At 40.8% G+C, this 19,818-nt stretch overlaps 1 protein-coding gene across 8 annotated transcripts in view; it reads left to right on the forward strand.

Annotated features, from left to right (window-relative positions):
• DPY19L3 (dpy-19 like C-mannosyltransferase 3) overlaps positions 1 to 13,250 on the forward strand; it is a 75,265-nt gene extending 62,015 nt beyond the window's left edge. For all 8 annotated transcript variants that reach the window (XR_015145733.1, XR_015145734.1, XM_086351710.1 and 5 more), the window contains 3 exons: positions 4,654 to 4,786; positions 7,256 to 7,414; positions 9,118 to 13,250. Coding sequence is in view for 6 of the 8 variants with exons in the window: in XM_086351710.1 (XP_086207836.1) it covers positions 4,654 to 4,786; positions 7,256 to 7,414; positions 9,118 to 9,279 (454 nt within the window). In the remaining 2 variants the exon portion in view is untranslated. The remainder of the gene's footprint in view (positions 1 to 4,653; positions 4,787 to 7,255; positions 7,415 to 9,117) is intronic.
• The last annotated feature ends 6,568 nt before the right edge of the window (positions 13,251 to 19,818 follow it).

The raw sequence follows: 19,818 nt of genomic DNA on the forward strand, positions 1-19,818 counted from the left end.
TCTCCATTCTGTCTGCTTCTGTTCTCAGGTAGCCAGAGTGATATGCTCACATCTGTCCTTTGTCAGGGTGGTCATGACAGCATCTTTTGGGGTCAGGGCACAGCTTCCCTTGCAGGATGGCTGCTCAGCCTCTAGAATGAGTCAGAACAAGAAACAGTGACCTGAAGAAACTCAGAAAGACAAATGACTCTATTTCAGCAGGGGCAACCCTTGTGCAAAGTGTTCAGAAGAAGCTACCACCATCTCCCAGTCTGCCTCATGTACTTGATGCTAGGGCTTGATGCTTGAAGATTAAATTCTTCTTTAATCAGTGAGGACCTTTTGTTGCAGTCTGGCCCCCAGCGTCTTCCCTGTGAGAACTAGGACGTCATCTCTCCATGCCTTCCACAGCCCCAACTGTGTGTTCATGGGGCTGGTTGCCTACCTTCCGTGTTATACTGAGGTGCAGCATGCCCTATTTTCCAGTAGATTTAAGTGTATGTGTTCACATTAACCCCTTTTTGCTAATGATGTTCTTCCTGAATACGAAAATTAAAAACCTGGCTTTTTTGTTTTACTTTCTAGTATCTCTTTCAGCAGAACCCAGGTGGAACTTTTATAAATTTTGTGTGTGACTAGAAAGCACATTTACTTCAAGGCCAAATCTCACAGCAATTGGTAGTTCATTCCTTGTTCCTTTGTATCCTTAGAGTGTTTCATTTTTGGCTCCTGAGACATTTCTTGGACACTGTGCAATTCAGATAGACTGTTTTGAGGTGTGACATTTTACCTACTTGGCTATAGGAGATTTTCTCTAGAAATAGTTTCTTTCCAGTGATGAAGACTGCATGTGCAATATTTTCTCAATGGGCCTGAAAAAATGGACCAGACTTCCTTCACAATCAAAGCAGAAAGAATTACAGTATATTTTAAATATGATGTAGGTTAAGTTCAGACCTTAAATGCCAATAAGCCTCTTTTATATTTAATGAATCATTTTGTGGCATTTGCATAATTCTATAAATTTTTGAAGTGTAGATAAAGCAAATGTTCACACGTTATATTATAATGCTCAGTTTACCCATTAGTTCAACAGTAATTAACTTGTTGAAGCTTAGAGCTTCAAAAATAAATGAGATTATTTGTTCAAAAATGCCATCAGGTCTTCCTAGAATGACATTTAAATTATATAATGTAAATCCATTTGACCTGTGAGTCCTTGTCATTATTTAGTGACATTTCTTACAGAATAAATTGTTTGCAGGTTGGGCAGCCTGCTATGGAGCTTGGCAGAGAGCTATAAAAACAAATTATTCTTTCATTTTATACATCATTTGTTCAAACATTGGTAAAAATTGCTTTGTTTTTCTATAATAGAGAAGTGTCATTCAATGGTTAAAAGCACATTAGCTATTTTAGACACAGACCACAGACTGTGTCAGCAGAAGTGTCCGTGAAGGAAGAATACCCATCGTTCCATCTGTCACGCTGCATATTTTAAGTCAAGACAAAGAACCCCTGCTCCCTTCGCCCACTGAGCTTACCACAGAAAACATAAAATACTGCAAACCTAGGTTTTTAAAGTTTAGAAAACGTGTGATTTTTTTTCATTTTGTTTCACTTTGCTTGTTTTACTTCTGCATTTGCTTTATGGGTAAAATTAAATATTTAAGGGAGCAGTTAAATGTCCCAGATTTACCACAGGGCTAGCACATAAAACCAAGTCAAACAACCCCGTGAATAAACAGCATCTTTAGTATGCTTGGAAGTCAGTCGTTTTCAAAGAAATTATTATATCTAAATCCATTTCATAGGCATTAGGGTGCTTGTATTTTGCTGAAAATGAAACCAAGAACCTTTAGTGAAAGACTCTTTAAGAATCCGGAGGATTGTAGCACCTGCAGTTGAGACGGATTACATTTCTTTTAAACTTTCTGACTCTTTTACTAATGAGGCCAAACATGAAAATCTTGTCACAGTTGAATGAGCCTCACCTCCTCTAAGCGGTCATGTGGCATGACCTGCTCTCCTGGTGAGGCTGCAGTTGCCTTGGGGACCGTAGCCAGCGGGGCGGCAGGGGCAGCAGGTGCTGTCAGAGGGGAGAGGCGTGTTTACCACTGTCCTGCCGCGTCTGAGGTGTTCCATTTCCAGCACAGCTGCAGGCCCACAAAAGGCAGGCGTCAGTATGTGGTGGACTAGTTACGGGTTTGTTTTGAAGTGTTTGCCAGTGGTGGGAGCTGAGTCTGTCAACCAGTAAGCTGCTTGAAGACAGGGTATCATATCAGCCCAGCACGTAGTAGGCTCTCAGTAATAACTTTTGGCTGAAGCAAGTAGAACCTTGTAAGTCCCCACCAAGCAGTTTAGGATTGTTGACGTTTTAAACCTTTGTGAACTGTATATCATTGAAGTATTTTGATGATAGCCCAGGAAGGGGAAAGAAGCCTTGTTCGTTAGCCATGAATAGATAACAGGCCAGTCAGCCATCTTGGCCAACATTACAAACAGCTCTGTGCATCTCCCTGATGTTGAATCCTGTTGCATATTCAAAATGATGATACTCAGACAGCCTAAAGATTTGAGTGGATACTGTCAGCACAGCTGCTGCGTTTCAGTAAGACTATACAGACCAGGATGGTTCTGTCTCTGTGAGTTCTCACCTTGACCTCGTGCTTTGCCAAACACGGAGACCAGACACATCTTCTCCCCGCATTCTAAATCTCTTTGGTTCAGAGGACCCAAAGACATCTTCTTTGTATAAGGTATTGCAGTAGGATGTTTTGTTCCAGTTAAGAGTATTCAGAAGGAAAGAAGACAGATTTGGAAAAATGTTGACATTTTCTTTCATCTCATTTGTTCATATCTGTTCTCTTTAGCAATTATGATACTCTATAAATGAGAGCAGCATAGTATATATGGCACAGACTGAGCATTTAGTAAGTATTCATTGAATTAAGCTGAATTGTTAGAAAATCTTTCACTAAGGAACTCTGTGCAGCTTTACCCTTTTTCATTTAAACCCTCCTATTTCCCTGATCATGTGGGACACATGTCAAGAATTTCTTATAAATTGCTGGTTTGGGGCGGGGGACAGAGCAGACATGTATTTATGCCTGTGTTCCTGGATCTGGTTGTCAGAATGATGATATCCTGTGAAGCACAGCCAGGTTCATGTAAAAGTTTTTCTCTTGTAATCCATTCTGGCGTCCGACAGGAATGAGGGAGGGTACAGCCTATGTCATTCCCTGTGAGTGCTCACTGTAATTCTATCACTTTAAGAAAGGTTATTGGAATTCAAGTGAACTAGATGTCATTGTTAGAAAATATTGCACTTTTGTAAAGTATATTATTTGTCAGTGTTTTGGCTTGAGCTGTAGAATTCCTTGCTTGTAGACATCCTAAGGCCTTTGTTGAGTGGTGTTCATGCTGTAGTCTTAGCGTAAAAATGTAATAAGTTAGAACATCCTCATGGAATATATGAATACGATGAGGCTCCTCTTAGAATGAACATTAGAGCAAGTTTCCTGCCCTGATGTCCAAAACATTGAGAATGGTATGCTCTGGCTTTTTCTGCAATAGTTTTAATGATTTCAGTTAGACTCCTTCTCGAAAAGACTATGTCCATTTTAACTCACCCTAGCAGCCACAGCTCCTTGTTTTTAACACAAGAAGGGTGAGTGTATCTCACACTATTCAAGTGGACCTTTACTGGAAATTCTGCATTAAGGAGAGTCCATAGAACAGCTGTTATGTTCTTCACAATAAAATGACACCTCATTGATTTGAAGGTAGCTCCCAGGTTTTAAAAAATGGAAGGGAATTGGATCAACGACTAAGATTATTTTTTTCCAGGGGAAAAGGAAAACACGCTTTCACAGTATCACAGTAATCAGGGAGTCTTCCCTTGACCCTCCGTCAGCTGTCCCTCACACCCTGTGGGGAAGCGGAGAATCACAGCTTGGTGGTAACTGGAAAGTGAGACCGTAATTTAGTATCAGAATGTCCTGTACTCCTTAAGATGCATGCAGTCTTTCATAATCAGGGCTAAAGGAGAGGAATACATAAAATACTTCTGCCTCGCACCAAAAATGTTGTATAGCTTCATACCGAGTAATAAGATATCTGCTGGTTCAGAATCTTCTTTCCGTGTTCTTTTGTTTTTAGCAATTATTTTTTTCTGAAAAGTAATTTATAGTAGTATCTGTGATCCTTTTTTTCTTGTTTTAACCAAAAACCCTTGGAATCAACTCATGGCCAGCTGCAGTTTCTAGCATTATAATTTGTTTTACTCTAGGCAGCCCATTTAATTAAGTTTAATACAAAAGGCACTGGCAGTCTTCTAAGGCCTCTTGATAGAAGCTGTCCCTTGGGAACAGGAGCAGGAGAGGGTTGTGGGATTGAGCCTAGAAGACTCAGGAGGTACCCACATCCTAAGACAATTCATTGTAAGAGTAAACCCATCAAAACAGTAAATCAGAAACTTCCCAGTCATTGTCAAAATCAGATAGGAAAAATTTCATAGAACAGCTTGAGTGCAGATCAGAATCACAGCAGCCTCTTGTTTTTCCCAACTCATACATAGCCTTTCTTAACACAGCCGGGTCATCCTGAGTGTGTGGCATTGTCTTCATGGAAGTCTTAGCAGTGAGGTTAATTCAGACTCTTAAAATCTTTTAGCGCTAACACTCCAGGGAAGGCTGTGTTTGCTGGAAGCATGCAGCTGCTGGCCGGCGTCAAGCTGTGCACGGGACGGACCTTAACCAACCACCCACACTACGAAGACAACAGCCTCAGAGAGCGGACCAAAGCGGTGAGGGCCTCACCCGCCTCCTCGCGGGGCAGCCATGGGCTGGCTTGTGTTTGGTAAAGCCGGGGCTCCGGCTGCTTGTCTTGCGGGTCCTGAGGGGAAGGCACAACTGAAGTGCCTGGCAGGACTCACGTGTCCGGAGCCTAGACCTTGACCTGCCCCGTCCATTAAAGGCGTGCCGTTTAGGCCTTATGTTCCTCGCGGGTCAGAAGAGTACCCAAGGAGAAGTGCACCTGGAGATGTTTAGGGCAGAATGTTTGAGGATGGAGCCCTCGGAGCCTGGAACTGGAGCGAGGAGGGAAAGGGGGCAAGCCGCGCTGGTCACAGTGTTTATGGGCCATTTCTAGTGAGTGAGTGAGTGAGTGAGTGAGTGTGAGTGTGTGTGTGTGTGTGTATGTATGTATGTAGGGGGGCAGCACACAGTTAAGAAGTTAAGAACATGCAAAAGAGAACATAGAGAAAAGTCTCCATCCCAACACTGTTTTTCAACTAGCAGTTCCTCTCCCAGGAGGCAAATAACATTACCAGCAATTTTATGTATGTACAAATGTGTGTGTATGTATATACACATGTAAATTCATACTTTTCCCTCCTTTTTTTTTTTTTAAACAAAAGAACTAACCTACTACATCTTCCTTTTTTGGGCACATAATATATTTTGGAGATTGTTCCATATTGGTTTTTCAACAGCTTCCTTGCAATTTTTGAAGCTGCCTAATATTTTGTTACTTGGAAATAGCAAATTTTATTTAACCATTTAGGTTGTTTGCCTGTCTTCTGCAATTCCATGAACAGTGTTTCAAATAACATACTTGTATAGAACTCACTCTGCACAGGTACAAGTGTGCATCAGATTCTTGGAAGTGAAGTTGCTGGGTCACAGGGTATGGGCATTTTTATTGAGATAGAATTACTAAGTCTGTATGAATTACACCAACTTTACATTCCGGTCAGTGCTACAGAAGGCTGCCTATCTTAGTCCTTACCAACAGGGGTTCCAGACTTTTCAGTGTTTCTTGTCAGTCACTTCATAATCTTGGTGGTGGCTGAAGGTCTGTTGAAAAGTCTTTTGGGGGGGGATGAGGTTTATTAATAACTAGCCTAAAAGCAAATGATTTTTACTAACTCCTCCATTTTAAAGAGAACAGTCTGATTTCAGCTAAAATGGGAATTTTCCCACTGGCCCAAATGTTCCAGATAGCCCCAGGTTAGCTCGAGGAAGAGGGGAAGGTGCCTGGCTCACCAAAATGCAGAGTTCAGCCAGGAGGTGGCCACCGCTTTGACTCGAGAGATGGGAGTGCTGTGTTTCATCCTCTCCAAGATCCAGTCTCTACCTCAGTGCTGTTTTATGCCCTAAAAATTGATGTCCTGAAGGTCCCAGTGCCCTCCTCAGTCATGACCTTCAAATTCCTGAAATGCCTTACTCTGAGGCTGGTGCTGGACTGTAGGTAGGATTAACCTAACAGTGTTAGCAGTACAGATACCCTGTACCATTTCAGCGTCCGTCCAGACACGCTGACCGAGGTTGTCAGAACCCAGTCTCCTAAGTCAGAGACATATGAGAAATCAGTGGGCGGCACAGGAAGCAGCAGCTCTCTTCATTACCACGCCCTCCCCATGCACACCCCATCCACCTCCCCCCGCCCCCACCCCGCCAAGTCCTAGGAGACAGGACTTCAGTGAAGCTGGCGGTGGCTGGGAAGACACCTTCTACTGGTGCCCCTGAGCACTGCACGTTGCTCTCCCTCCAGGAAAGACGAGAGAGAAAGTGGAGGGTCTGCCGGTCAAGCCGAGTGCAGCAGAGCAGCAGTAGAGGATGGGTGCTCCCCTGCCCGGGTCCAGGGACCCTGTGAGGGTCCTGTTCCCCAACTGCCATCATCAGAGGCTGGGTCTCCTTACACGCATCTGCAGCTCCAAAGTCTCCTCCACTCCTTAGTCTGAAGGTCCCCTTTTCAAAGGGAGAGGTCGTGCCTTATTTACTAAATCACATTATTTACCTTGGAGAAGGGAATGGCAACCCACTCCAGTATCCTTGCCTGGAGAATTCCATGGACAGAGGAGCCTGGCGGGCTGCAGTCCACGGGGTCGCAAAGAGTCAGACAGGACTGAGCGACTTTCACTTCGCCTCATTCTTTACCTTGGTGAAGCAGTCTTAGAATCAAGATCTGCTAATGAATATATTCATAACTCAAGGTAATACATTCTCAATCCAGATCTCTTTGGTGTATAAATCCAAATATATTCAGCATGACTCAGTCTCCCCCTTGCCAACAATTTTCTTGTTTTGAAATGTTCCACACACCCCAGGACTGTAGGTGAATGAGATGACCTGCATGGGAAGAGGTGAGGGAGCTAGGTGGCTGCAATTAGACTCGCCCCTGGGGGAAGTTACATCCGTAGATAGTCCTTGACTAGCTTCCCCAGCGGTTAACTGGTATTTTGCCCTATTCCACTTTTTATCTCCTTTTGAAGGTTTATCAGATATATGCAAAGAGGGCCCCAGAGGAAGTGCATGCCCTGCTGAGGTCGTTTGGCACTGACTACGTGATCCTGGAAGACAGCATCTGCTACGAGCGCAGGCACCGCAGGGGCTGCCGGCTGCGGGACCTGCTGGACGTCGCCAATGGACACGTAAGCATGCCAGCCAGCACACACAGGGCATCTCCCGGGGAGGAGAGGGTCCAGGGTGAGTCCTGAGGAACGTAACAGCCTTTAGACTGAGTGTCTGCAGAATTGCACGATAGATGAAGCATTCATCTGCTGTGTTCTGCAGAATTCCTACCTTGGCATGTTAGATACTTGCCACGGGAGCTGGACAGCAGGAGAGATAGGAGTGGGGCTCTAGTCCCCAGCTTCACACCAAATAAAGCAACTTTGTCTTCACCTGGTTTGTGTCATGCTCTGCGTAGAATTTTTTTTTTTTTTTTTTTACGATCTTGCTTCAAAAGTGAAAAAAGAAACCTCAGCCTTTTAAAACCGCTTCTCCAAACCATCATTTTGGCTCGTTCAAAATGACTGCAGTGCCCCATGCCCACATCGCTGCCACCCCTGTGCCCTCCCCCCACCCCGCCCCCACCCACGACAGAATCTCATTTCCTTCCCTGCTCTCCCGTTGGGTGTCCCTTTCCATCCTCTAACACACTTCCACAGAGATGGCTTTCTACGGCCAAGCTTACGCTCCAGAGCAGGAAAACAAGCTACTTCTCTTTTCTCCCTTCTGAGGGAAAATATTTTTGGAGCTGTGCCAGATAGAGCAAACAGAAGATTTTCACCCTTTAGAAGTGGTGTTTGCTGTAATTATTGGGGCTGTATTAAAAGCTGATAGAGGCACATAGGACAGCAGAAGCCCCTCCCTTCTCAGTGGGGAAACCAAGGCAGGGCTGAAGGGACAGGAGAGAGCAGAAGCCGTCAAGATGATCAAAGGTCTGCAGTAGGAGGACGTGGCCCTTCCTCCCTCCACCTCACTGAGGACATAATCAATAAATTGGATTGCTGACACCAAAAAAATAAAAAATAAAAAAAAATAAAAGCTGATAGATATTTCTAGAATGGGGGGGGTGATAAATCTAGTCTAACTCTTAAAAAACTTCACTACAGAATTTGAGATTCTGAACACTTAACGATCTACTTTTAGCAGATTTCAAGTGTAGAGCACAGGATTAACACTCGTCGCCATGCTGTGCATTCAGGTCACCAGAACTTACTTATCTTATAAAGGCTGACCAACACAGATGTCCTGACCCACTGATTGTGGTCCTGATTTCCCCATGTTTATGTGTAACAAAGCATCAATTATATGCCTTAAATATATATAATTTGTCAGTTATGCTTCAATAAAGCCGAGGGAAGAAAAAGGAATATTTGATTTTTGCCCAAGGAAAATAACTGTCCGTAACTATCTTGAATTCCGAGAAGGTACAGACCAAACACCTGCATTTAAATTTTGCTTCGTGGGTAACTTTTTCTAACAAGGCCATCTAATGAGTTGAAAAGCTTTCTCTGGTCATAGAAATTCTTCTCTTGTATTTGATTTTTGTGAGAGGAACAGTGTAGTGTGTTCCTCAGGACAAGGAGATCCAAGTTCTAGTTCTAGCTTTACCATTAAAGGCAAGCACTGTTGGACACAGAACTCTCCTCTTCAGCCCCGGGTCACACTTCCAAAGGGAAAAAGGATGAACCGGATGATCTCCAAGCAGCAGGTGACATTGACATCATTCAATTTAAGTTCACTAGCATATCATTCTTAAAGAAACTCAGTCCCTATTCCTACTTATGTTTGGCTTGTAAATACGATTTTTTTTTCCAAATTGTATTTGGTTTTGTTTTGGCTTTAGATGATGGACGGCCCAGGAGAGAACGATCCTGATTTGAAACTTGCAGGCCACCCTCGCTTCTGTGAAGAGATTAAAAAAAACCTGCCCAGCTACACAGCATACTTCACTAGAGTGTTCCAGAACAAAACATTCCACGTTTACAAGCTATCCAGAAACAAGTAACAGAGCTTTCTATTCAATCTCTATTTTTGATACGTGAAACTCCATCATAATGAAACTCAGATGATGTTTCATATGTAATTAGGTAGCCCGAACCTTAAAGCTGTGATATGATTAAGTCTACAAATGTTTACACAAGCATTACCATCTTTGAAAGTATCTTATACAAGCTTCAGTCTTTGTCCTGTTTCATGAATGTTCTTTAGCCTAAATGTTTCCACTTTCTAAAAGTGATCTAGAAGTTTGTTGTTGGGTAGAACAATTAAGTGTTCTATAGGAAGCCTGAACAGTTGCATGCGTGTGTGCATGCTGAGTCACTTCAGTTGTGTCTGACTCTTTGCAACCATATGGACTGTAGCCCACCAGGCTCTTCTGTCCATGGGATTCTCCAGGCAAGAATACTGAAGTGGGTTGCCATGCCTTCCTCCAGGGGATCTTACCGACCCAGTGATTAAACCTGCATCTCTTATGTCTCCTGCATTGGCAGGTGGGTTCTTTACCACTAGCGCCACCTAGGGAGCCCGAAACAGTTGCATATCCTGTTGTAAATCCAAAGCCTGTTCAGGATTTGAAATACTTCTAATTTTTAATTGACTTAAAACAGCTATAGTTGAATTGAATTGAGGAAATGCATAATTAAGTTATTTAATATTATTTCACCAGTGAAGACCAACTGGTGACTTTTTAAAAAGCTCTTTATTGTCCTGTTTCACCTAAAAATTTTATAATGTTTTCCATTTGTCATGCTTTTACTATTTAAAGAAAGATCATGTTAGGCCTTCGTATATATCTAAATTTTCGTTGTGCTGTGTCTGCAATGTAATGGGTAGCACTTCAGCAGTGTGTGTCTGTGTGCATGTGTGTACATGAGCACGTGCATGCGTCTTTTAATGCTGGACACAGAAAAGGGTTACAAATTCCATACTGTAAGTCCTTAAAGCAGCAGCAATGTTACGTAGCTGAGTCGAATTTGTCACTGTTTAGTGTTATTATTTTAAAACCTGTTGATACTATTTAACCTATCCTGTAAGTAAGAAAATTTTTCTTTATTTCTTACTCATTCAAATTTACTGGGTTTGCAAGATTTTGTAAACTCTTTGTTTTTAGCCTTTGTATTTTTTACAGCCTAGAACCTTGCAAAGTCTTACTATTTTTTAAATGTTGTATCTTAACTAACTTACAACTCTGATATTTTTGGCAGAAAGCATTTTCATACTAGGTTTGATTTGTGGTCTCCAATCTTACTGCAAGAGCCCTTGATAGGTTGTTCTTTTTCTTACTCAAAGGTAACCAAGTGCCTCTAAGTCATGCTTACTTGTAAACAACAATGAAGAGGATCATGTGTACCTTGTACCTGCTCAAAGTTTTTGATAATTGCTTTTATAATTAATTTCTAATGATAGGGACATGTAAAGAAGTTGCTGATAAAAGCATATTGTGTTTTCAACTAAATCAAGATGGCTAATGAGATTAACTTTCATCTCTCATGCCAGTTGGAAATGATTTAAATGTTTCTCCTCACAATCGTATTAAAGTAAATCGCTGTAGGCATGAAGATGGATGGATCATATGTCCAAATGATTTTTTATTCACCTACTACTTATTAAGCAATATTCAGAAAGAAATTTTACACTGTCATGTTGGACTCAAGGACACTTGGCTTTTATCACAACTTATTTAAATAAAAAATTGCCAGTAGCTGGGTTATTAAATTATGCAACTGAAACTCCTGAATTATGTCTTATATCCCTTAATAGGGTTGGAGACCACGGCAGTTTAGGATAATACAATAATGAAACATTTTAATCAGTACTAAAACTTTGATTCTGTAATGATGCATGCCTATTGTAGCTGACAGCATGGGTCAGTCCGTTCTTCAGTGAGTGCCTTACTCTAGTTGAAACCAAGCACATGTAAGGTACAGTATGTTAGACTATCTAGTTACGTTTTTAAAACCCCCTATTACCTTCTCAGAAATATTTTGATTTATTTTAAATATTTCTATATGTATTATTATAATCTACACATTTGGGTATTTGGAGTTTCAGTATACTAGACACGTGTACTTAAATTTTTATGCTTATCATCACTGCGTTGATGGCACACAGTAATCTTTTTTTCATGGTTTAGGTGCCATCTGTTGCCAAAACACTTAGTGTTCAGTCTTTAGTGAAAAATATAAAGTGCCAAGAAATCTTGCAAGACAGAATCCATACATACACTCTTTCCAAAACACTGTGACCATGTATAGTAGACGTTTTTATTTCCTGATGACCAAATCTCTCAGTGAATCATGTTAAATATTTTAGTGCTCCTCAGTTTTCTCTTTTATGACCCTCTCCTTGGAGTACACAGGAGGAAAGAGAGGAATGCGGCAGACTCCTGGCTCTCTGCCGAGCCAGAGCAAGTGACCTGTAGCCCAGGGTCCCTTCCACACGGATCTCCGTGGCTGTGCTAATATTTGATAATGACCTCAAATTACGGCTGTATTTTATGCATAGAAATAACCACTTGATTTTGCTTCAGAGTTAGCATTCAAAAGAAACTCTAAGTACAGTAAGTGCTCTTATTATCCTTTACGTACACAACTCACCAGATCCCTTCATGGTTTCCATCGTCATGTAAGCTGACTGCCACCCAGCGCCACGGGGGGCTGCTCCCCGCTGCTGTGTTCTCACAGGCCTCAGCTCCCTCCTTGGAGTTCTCTGCTTGTCTGTGCATGCTCTACTTCCTGTTGTAAATACACGATTGAACATAAATCCAGGACATTTCGATCTAAAACAAAAGGATTATTTCTGTGAAAGTTAGCTAGAATGCTTTGATCATATTTGATAAACGTTACCACTAGTAAAAACTGCTTTTAAATTAATTGTGTTTGGGAAAATTATAAAATATTGGGAGTACTTAAAATTCAAGAAAATTTATGAGCTTAGATTGCTTCACAGATTTATTTATTTTAGTCCTCATTTCACCTTTAAAAAAATCTAGACTGATCAGAAGATATTAAAATGTACCCAAAGCATGTTATTGGTATGATTTATTCAAGAATAAAACCACAGTCATTGGCTGCTACTGCTAAGTCACTTCAGTCGTGTCCAACTCTGTGTGACCCCATAGACATCCGCCCACCAGGCTCCCCCGTCCCTGGGATTCTCACAGTCATTGGGCCCTTATGCAAAGGAAACGTCTCAGCTTTACATCAAAAGATGAGCAAATGAATATACAAATTATACATGTGAAGTTACGATTCCCTGCTTTGACCTACTTACCTTCATTAAATGACTAGCTGCTGATGCTGATCACAGTGACTGATCTACTACAGTTGAAAGGTTCCGGTCACTTTATTATAGACTTAAAAGTAGGAATTCATTTCAGATATATTAGCCAGGACCACAGTTAGGTGTTATCTGCGTCATTTGTTGTCCACTTAAAGGTGATTTTCTTGACCTCACCGAGATCAACTAGACAAATGTGTTTATGTGAGTGTGCATGTCTTTGTATGTGTTTGGTTGAGGCTGGTGATTTCAAGGGCATATGTAGATACTGCAGACCAATGTTTCATCTGGCCTGCATCTTTAAAACTAACTAAAAATGTTTATTCTTATTCCACATGAACCTTGTAACAATTTTAGCTCATCTTTGGCCAAAACTTAACCTAAAGTAACACAGAAATATTCCATTTTTAAATTTTCGTTTAAACCTTGGAATTAATAGGAAGACAAAATGTTCTCAGATTATATAACTTGGCCAGTATGCTCCTAAGTGCGTTATATACAACAACCTTTTGGCATAAAAGAGAGTGCTTGTTTGTTCATGGGAAAAAGCTTTGAAAATGAGAGAGAGGCTTACTTTCTTGTGGCAATTCATTTTCTGTACTTAATATCCTATGGGTAAAATCTTACAAAGAGCTTTTATAATTTGTTGAACTGTATGAAGATTATGTACTGAATAAAGCTCTTTTAAGTTACACAAAATGAGTGTCTCTCAGTTCTTTGAAGGTCAAAAAACAAGGAACTGGCTTACTGAAGTGTATTAAATATGTGCTAAATAGAGTATCATCACATAAGATGGATGTGGCAAGGTCTTAATTGTGCTTGCTAATGTTGAAGGGGTTCATTTTTTCACAAAATTTGGTTTGCTAGCTGCTTATTTGCTTCACTTGAACCTCAAGGTTATAGTTAAGGTTTCTAAAGAGAAGGCTGCTATCAGCAGAATTTATCTTCAGAGAGATAAATGCTATTGTTTTGACCTTTGGAATTGTTTCTACTTCTTGATCAAATTCTCAGTCTTTAGTACCTCAGGAAAATGCCAGTGGTTCACATTTTTGCTAAGTGTATAGATAAGAAATGTGCCTGACTATCGTTCAAAGCAGATATTGAAATTCCAAGCAAAAATGGTCAGGGAGACAGGTATACTTCCTAACAGAGGAAAATGGCGGTGGGATCTCAGATGTTTCATACTGACTCTATACATAGACAGTTTCAGTATACTTACAATTAAGTCCATGTTGCTAGAACCGTCTAGCAAATTAAGAATTGCGAACAGTACAGATAAGCGAGAGATTCAGGATGTGAATGAACATGTAGCGGTCTGACGAGTGACACCAGGCACAGAGCAGATAAAATGCTAGTTCTCTGCCCCTCCTTTCAGAAGAGGTATCTGAAACTCATCTCAAACCTTTTCAGTTAATCTTTAAACTATTTCATTATTTGTATTTGGCCATACCAAGAAGCATGTGGGATGTTAGTTCCCTGATCAGGGATCAATCCCATGCCACCTGCCATAGAATCACAGAGTTTTAACCACTGGGCTGCCAAGGAGGTACCCCTTTTCAGTTAATACTTAGATATTTGCTTTATAGGATTGTTCTTTGAAGTGCAGATAACAGAGCTATAGTGTAATGTGAAATCAGCTTAGTAGGTTGCAGCCAACATTTAGTAGTTGAGAAAGAGAGAGAGGAAGGAGGAAGGACGAGGAGAGAGAGGAAAAGGGAAGGGAGAGAGCAGACAGCCAATATGGTAACTATAAGTATTGTTTTGTGAAATGTTTGTTGCAGTTATACATGTCAATATCTGTGCATTGGAATGCGATGTCAAACGTGTTTCTGTGAATTCATAGTCAATTTGAAAGCCATGCCCTTACAGCAGGAAGGACTCTGGGAAGATGGCAGCTTGAACTTGGCTCTGTGCTTGTCCCCCCAACTCTACTAGAGTAGACCCTTTTGAACAATGATGATGATATTAAAGAATTATACATTTTAGGTATGATATGGACATTGTTATTTTGTTAGATCCTTATCTTCTAGAATATATACTGAAATATTTACAGGAGAGATTATATATACAGGGTTTATATCCAAATTGCTACCCAACAAGAGACAGCACCGCAAGGAGAACCCTGAGCACCGCAGTGAAGAGTAGCCCCCACTTGCCACAGTTAGAGAAAGCAACAAAGACCCAGCGCAGCCAAAAATAAAAATTAAATTAAAAAAACATTAACTTACCCAAGTAATATTATTAAAAAACTAACAAATTTAACCAGGAAGCTAGGAAGATAAAAAGGTAAGAACTGAAACCAATTATATAGGAAAACAATAGCATAAACAAATTGCCCACCCCCAAAATGCTGGATATTTTTTTAAAAGACCAATGAAAACAACACCTGGTAAACCTGATTAAGAAAAAGAGCAAAAGAAGACAATCACAGAATCAGAAGTGACCAAAAATATATATGAAATAATGTATACAACTTTGTAGCAAAAAATAAATTGGGAAACCCTACCAGAATTGGGTGATTTCCTAACAAAACAGAAATTGTCAAAATGAACCCAAAGAAGAAGATGAAAACTTGAATAGACAAGAACCATAGAAGAATCTGGAAAGAGGCCCAAAGGTTGTAAAGGACACCTGGGCAAGAAGGATACACAGCCAAATTCCAACTTTTAAAGAAAGGATGACTCCAAATTTAATTTGGGCCATAGAAAAATAAGGAAATCTCCCACATTTCTTCTAGGAAACTTGTTCAAATAGTTCACTAGAATTCAACACAGATAGTATATTTGTTTTCTAATGCTACATAACAAGTGACCACAAACTTTGCAGCTTAAAACAACATACATTTGTTATCTCAACGTTTCCATGGGGCAGGAGTCCAAGCACAGCTTAGCTGGGTCTCACAAGACTTCAGTCAAGATGTCAGCCAGGTGGCTTGCTCATCTGGAGTTCAGGATCCTCTTCAAAGCTCATAGAAGTGGTGGCAGAATTCAGTTACTTGTGATTGTAGGACTGAGCCCATTAGCTCCTGGAGCCCATGCCTCTCCATAAGCATTTTATAACATGGCTTTTTGCCTCTTCAAGACCAGCAGGAATGCATCTCTCTTCAGGAAAGATTCTTTTAAGGCCTTTTACTTGAGTAAGTGAGACTCCATCACCCACCCACTCCCACTCCCACCCCCTTGGAATAATCTCCATTTTTTTATTAACTCAAAATCAACTGACTTGGGGCCTGAATTACATCAACAGATTTCCTTCACCACTACCATAGACTGTGATGTAATCAGATCATCATCATTACAGGGCCCTCCGGTACTTGGGAGAGGGATTATAGAGAGCATGATCACCATGGGGTAGGAATCTTAGGGGCAATCTTAGAATTCTGCCTACTACAGGCAGAATTACAAGTTAAAAAGAAAACTAGAGTCTGGCCAATACTGAGTATCTGGCAGCAACTGACCAGAGTACCATCTTTGTATTTTTATTCATTTATTCATTTATTTTGGCTGCACTGGGCCTTCGTTGCTGTGCACAGGCTTTTCTCTCTAGTTGCAGTGGATGGTCATTGCAATGCGTGGGCTTCTCATTGCGGTGGCTTCTCTTGTTGCTGTGCACAGGTACTAGGTGCTGGGGCTTCAGTAGTTGTCTCACACAGGCTTAGTTGTCCTGGGGCATGTGGGATTTTCCCAGACCTGAGACCAAACCCCTGTCCCCTGCATTGGCAGGTGAATTCCTAACCACTGAGCCACCACAAAAGCCCAACGTTAGCGTCTAAACCATATGCTATGCTACGTCGCATCAGTCGTGTCTGACTCTGCAGCCCCATGGACTGTAACGCACCATGCTCCTCTGTCCATGGGATTCTCCAGGCAAGAATACTAGAGTGGGTTCAGGGGTTGAACCCACGGCTCATTATGTCTCCTTCATTGGCAAGTGGATTCTTTACCATTAGCACCACCTGGGAAACCCATTTAAACTTTCAAAAATAACTGCTTATTATATTCAAGAAAGTAAATGACAAGATGGAAAATTTAGGTGAAGTGAAAACTAAAAAAAAGAACAAAATGGAAATACTAGAATTGAAAAATAATAAGTCTTCAGTGAAGGGTTAAATAAAAAATTAGATACAGCTAAAGAGAGACTTAATCAACTAGATGATAGGTTAGAAGAAAATATTCAGACTAAAACATAAAGGAGAAAAAAAGTGAAAAAGGAAAGAGCATGAGATGTATATGCTAAAACATTTTACTTTTCCTATAACTAAAGCCCCACAGAGAGAAGGAAGAGAATGCGGCTCTATGACTTTGCACAAGCTACATATACTCTTAGCTTCAGCTTCCTTTTTTGTATATAGAGGTTTAATCATCTACCTATAGGGTCACTGGATGGATTAAATGAGATGATAACATTTAAAGCAATAGGTCTAATACTTTGTACAAGGTGAGTACAGCAGGTGGAAGCTACAGGATATTATCACCATCGTCATTGTCATCAAAATTAGAATTCAAGAAGAGTATGAAGAACAAAGTTATGTGACTCAACCAGAAGAACCCTTGATAATTTTGTGAACTACTCTTGCTGTATTGCTGTTAAAAAAAAAAAAATCTTTAAAAAACAAACAAAAACCTTTATGGACATACAGCTTGTAGGGAAACTAACTTCTCAGTATTTTCTGAGTTACGTGTTTACATCACAAAGAGAGGTATTTTTGTGTCTGTGGCTAGCTGAGTGTATATATATGAGAGAAAAAGGAGCCATAGACAAAGATTGAGAAGCTAATTATTTGCATGTTTTTGGAAGCAGCATCATCATTATTGAAGATAAACGTCAAAGCCCTGCCAAAATGCACATATTCATAAAGAAAGTAAAAGTGTTTGATTGTGTCTGAATCTACCTAAGAGAGGGAAAAGAGTAAAAGAACATGACTTCAGGAATTACCATAGTAATTAGAACAGCAGAGTGATAATTAAAGCTCATAAATTTAATGTAACTATTAGCATTTTCTCTTGCAAGAAATGGTGGATTTCTCCCTCCCCCAGGAAATGACACCTGTGAACAATTATCTTTTTATCATTGCTATTAAGATTATTTACATAACTTGTGCTCATTCAGAATTCACTCTTAATGCTTTTTTTTTTTTAAGCAATGCCTGATCTCATGCTTGATTCTCTGTCTGGCCAGCAAAGTATGTGGGGATTATTGATAATTAATAGTATGACAGAAACTGACAAAACCATTACTTGAGGGCCTGCTGTACAGCTATTTTGCTCTGGCTTTTTGGGTGGTATTTTTTGCTTGTTTAATAGGAAATCTGATTGTCTGTAAGAGCCTGTTGGGTTATAAACATTATGAACACAACCTTCCCTGTACCATCATTCAGCTCAGTGATTCCTTCCTGAGAACTCACTGAGGACCTACTCTCTGACAAGGTGAAGCCTAGGGATAGGGAAGGTCCTATAATATGAACATGAATAGAAATACCCTGTTATACTGAGTGAAATGGTTATAAGGATATGCTTTAGACAGAGCTGAAGTTGTACGTATATACAAAGGAATATTACTCAGCCATGAAAAGGAACAAATTTGAGTCAGTTGAACTGAGGTGGATGAACCTAGAGCATGTTGTACATAGTGAAGTAAGTCAGAAAGAGAAAAACATATCATATATTAACACATATGTATGGAATCTAGAAAAATGATACTGATGAACCTATTTGTAGGGCAGGAAGAGAGACACAGATGTAGAGAATGGACTCGCGGACATGGTGGGAGAAGGAGAGGGTGGGACGAATTGAGAAAGTAAATATTGAAATATATATATATATACCATGTGTAAAATAGATAGCTAGTAAGCAGTTGCTGTATAACACAGGGAACTCAGTCTGTGCTCTGTAATGACCTAGAGGAGTGAGACAGGTGAGGGGGAGGGAGGCTCAGTAGGGAAGGGACATATGTATACTTTTGGCTGATTCACGTACAGCAGAAACCAACACAACATTTTAAAGCAATTAACCTCTAATCAAAAAAAAAAACAAAACTCCTCTAAGGGAAAACAAAGGATGTGCCAGTTAGGAAGTTTCATGTTGAGAGTTACAGAAAACCTAACTCAAACGGGCTCAAACCATAAAAGGAATTTATTAGCACATTAGGCCTTTAGATAAGACTTAGTCTAATGTCCCAGTGCAGAGAAGACAATGGCACCCCACTCCAGTACTCTTGCCTGGAAAATCCATGGACAGAGGAGCCTGGTAGGCTGCAGTCCATGGGGTTGCTAAGAGTCGGACACGTCTGAGCGACTTCACTTTCACTTTTCTCTTTCATGCATTGGAGAAGGAAATGGCAACCCACTCCAGTATTCTTGCCTGGAGAATCCCAGGGACGGCGGAGCCTGGTGGGCTGCCGTCTATGGTGTCGCACAGAGTCGAACTGAAGTGACTTAGCATTAGCAATGTCCCAGTGACTAAATGGACTCAATATTTATTGAGACCTGTAGGCACTCGGAACACATTAGTGTACAAGACAGACAAGGTACATGGTTTCACTGAACTTATATTTTAGTGGAGGATACACATGATAAGAAAAAAAATAAGAAAATGCTAAATGTTTAGAGAGAAAATAAGGTGTTGTGACAGTGTAATTAGGGGGTTACAGTGCTCAGTTGCTCAGTCGTGTCCAACTCTTTGCGACCCCATGGACTGTAGCCCACCAGGCTCCTCGGTCCATGGGATTTTTCAGGCAAAAATACTGGAGTGGGTTGCCATTTTCCTTCTCCAGGGGATCTTCCAGACCCAGGGGTCGAACTCTTGTCTCCTGCACTGGCAGGCAGATACTTTACCACTGTGCCACCTAAGAAGCCCAATTAGGGGGTTACTTGGTATTAAGTGCTCAGAAAGACTTGTCGGAGGAGATGGCACGTAGGCTAGGATTTGACCCACAGGAAGGAGGCAAGTAGGTGGGAGGAGTCTGGGTCCACTAAGGGTCAGAAATGAGAGCATAGGGAAGGAAGTGGATGGTGGAAGCTTGCAGCCATCAGACCATGGATGCCACAGGAAAGAGGATGAATTTTACTCCAATATGATAGGAAAATAATGGAGGATTTTGAGCAGAGTAGTGACATTAATTTCTGTTTCAAGAAAGGTATCCGTGGATGCTGTATTCACTTTCTGTTGCTGCTGTATCAAATTACCAAGAACTTCTATGCTTAAAACATTACCTCAGTTTTGTAGTTGGAAGTCTGCATAGCTCAGCTGTTTGTCCCGCTCAAACTCTC

Source organism: Bos grunniens, chromosome 18 (assembly GCF_055505025.1).
Source record: "Bos grunniens cultivar Pamir isolate PY7600 chromosome 18, Bosgru_T2T1.0, whole genome shotgun sequence".
Lineage (NCBI taxonomy): Eukaryota > Metazoa > Chordata > Mammalia > Artiodactyla > Bovidae > Bos > Bos grunniens.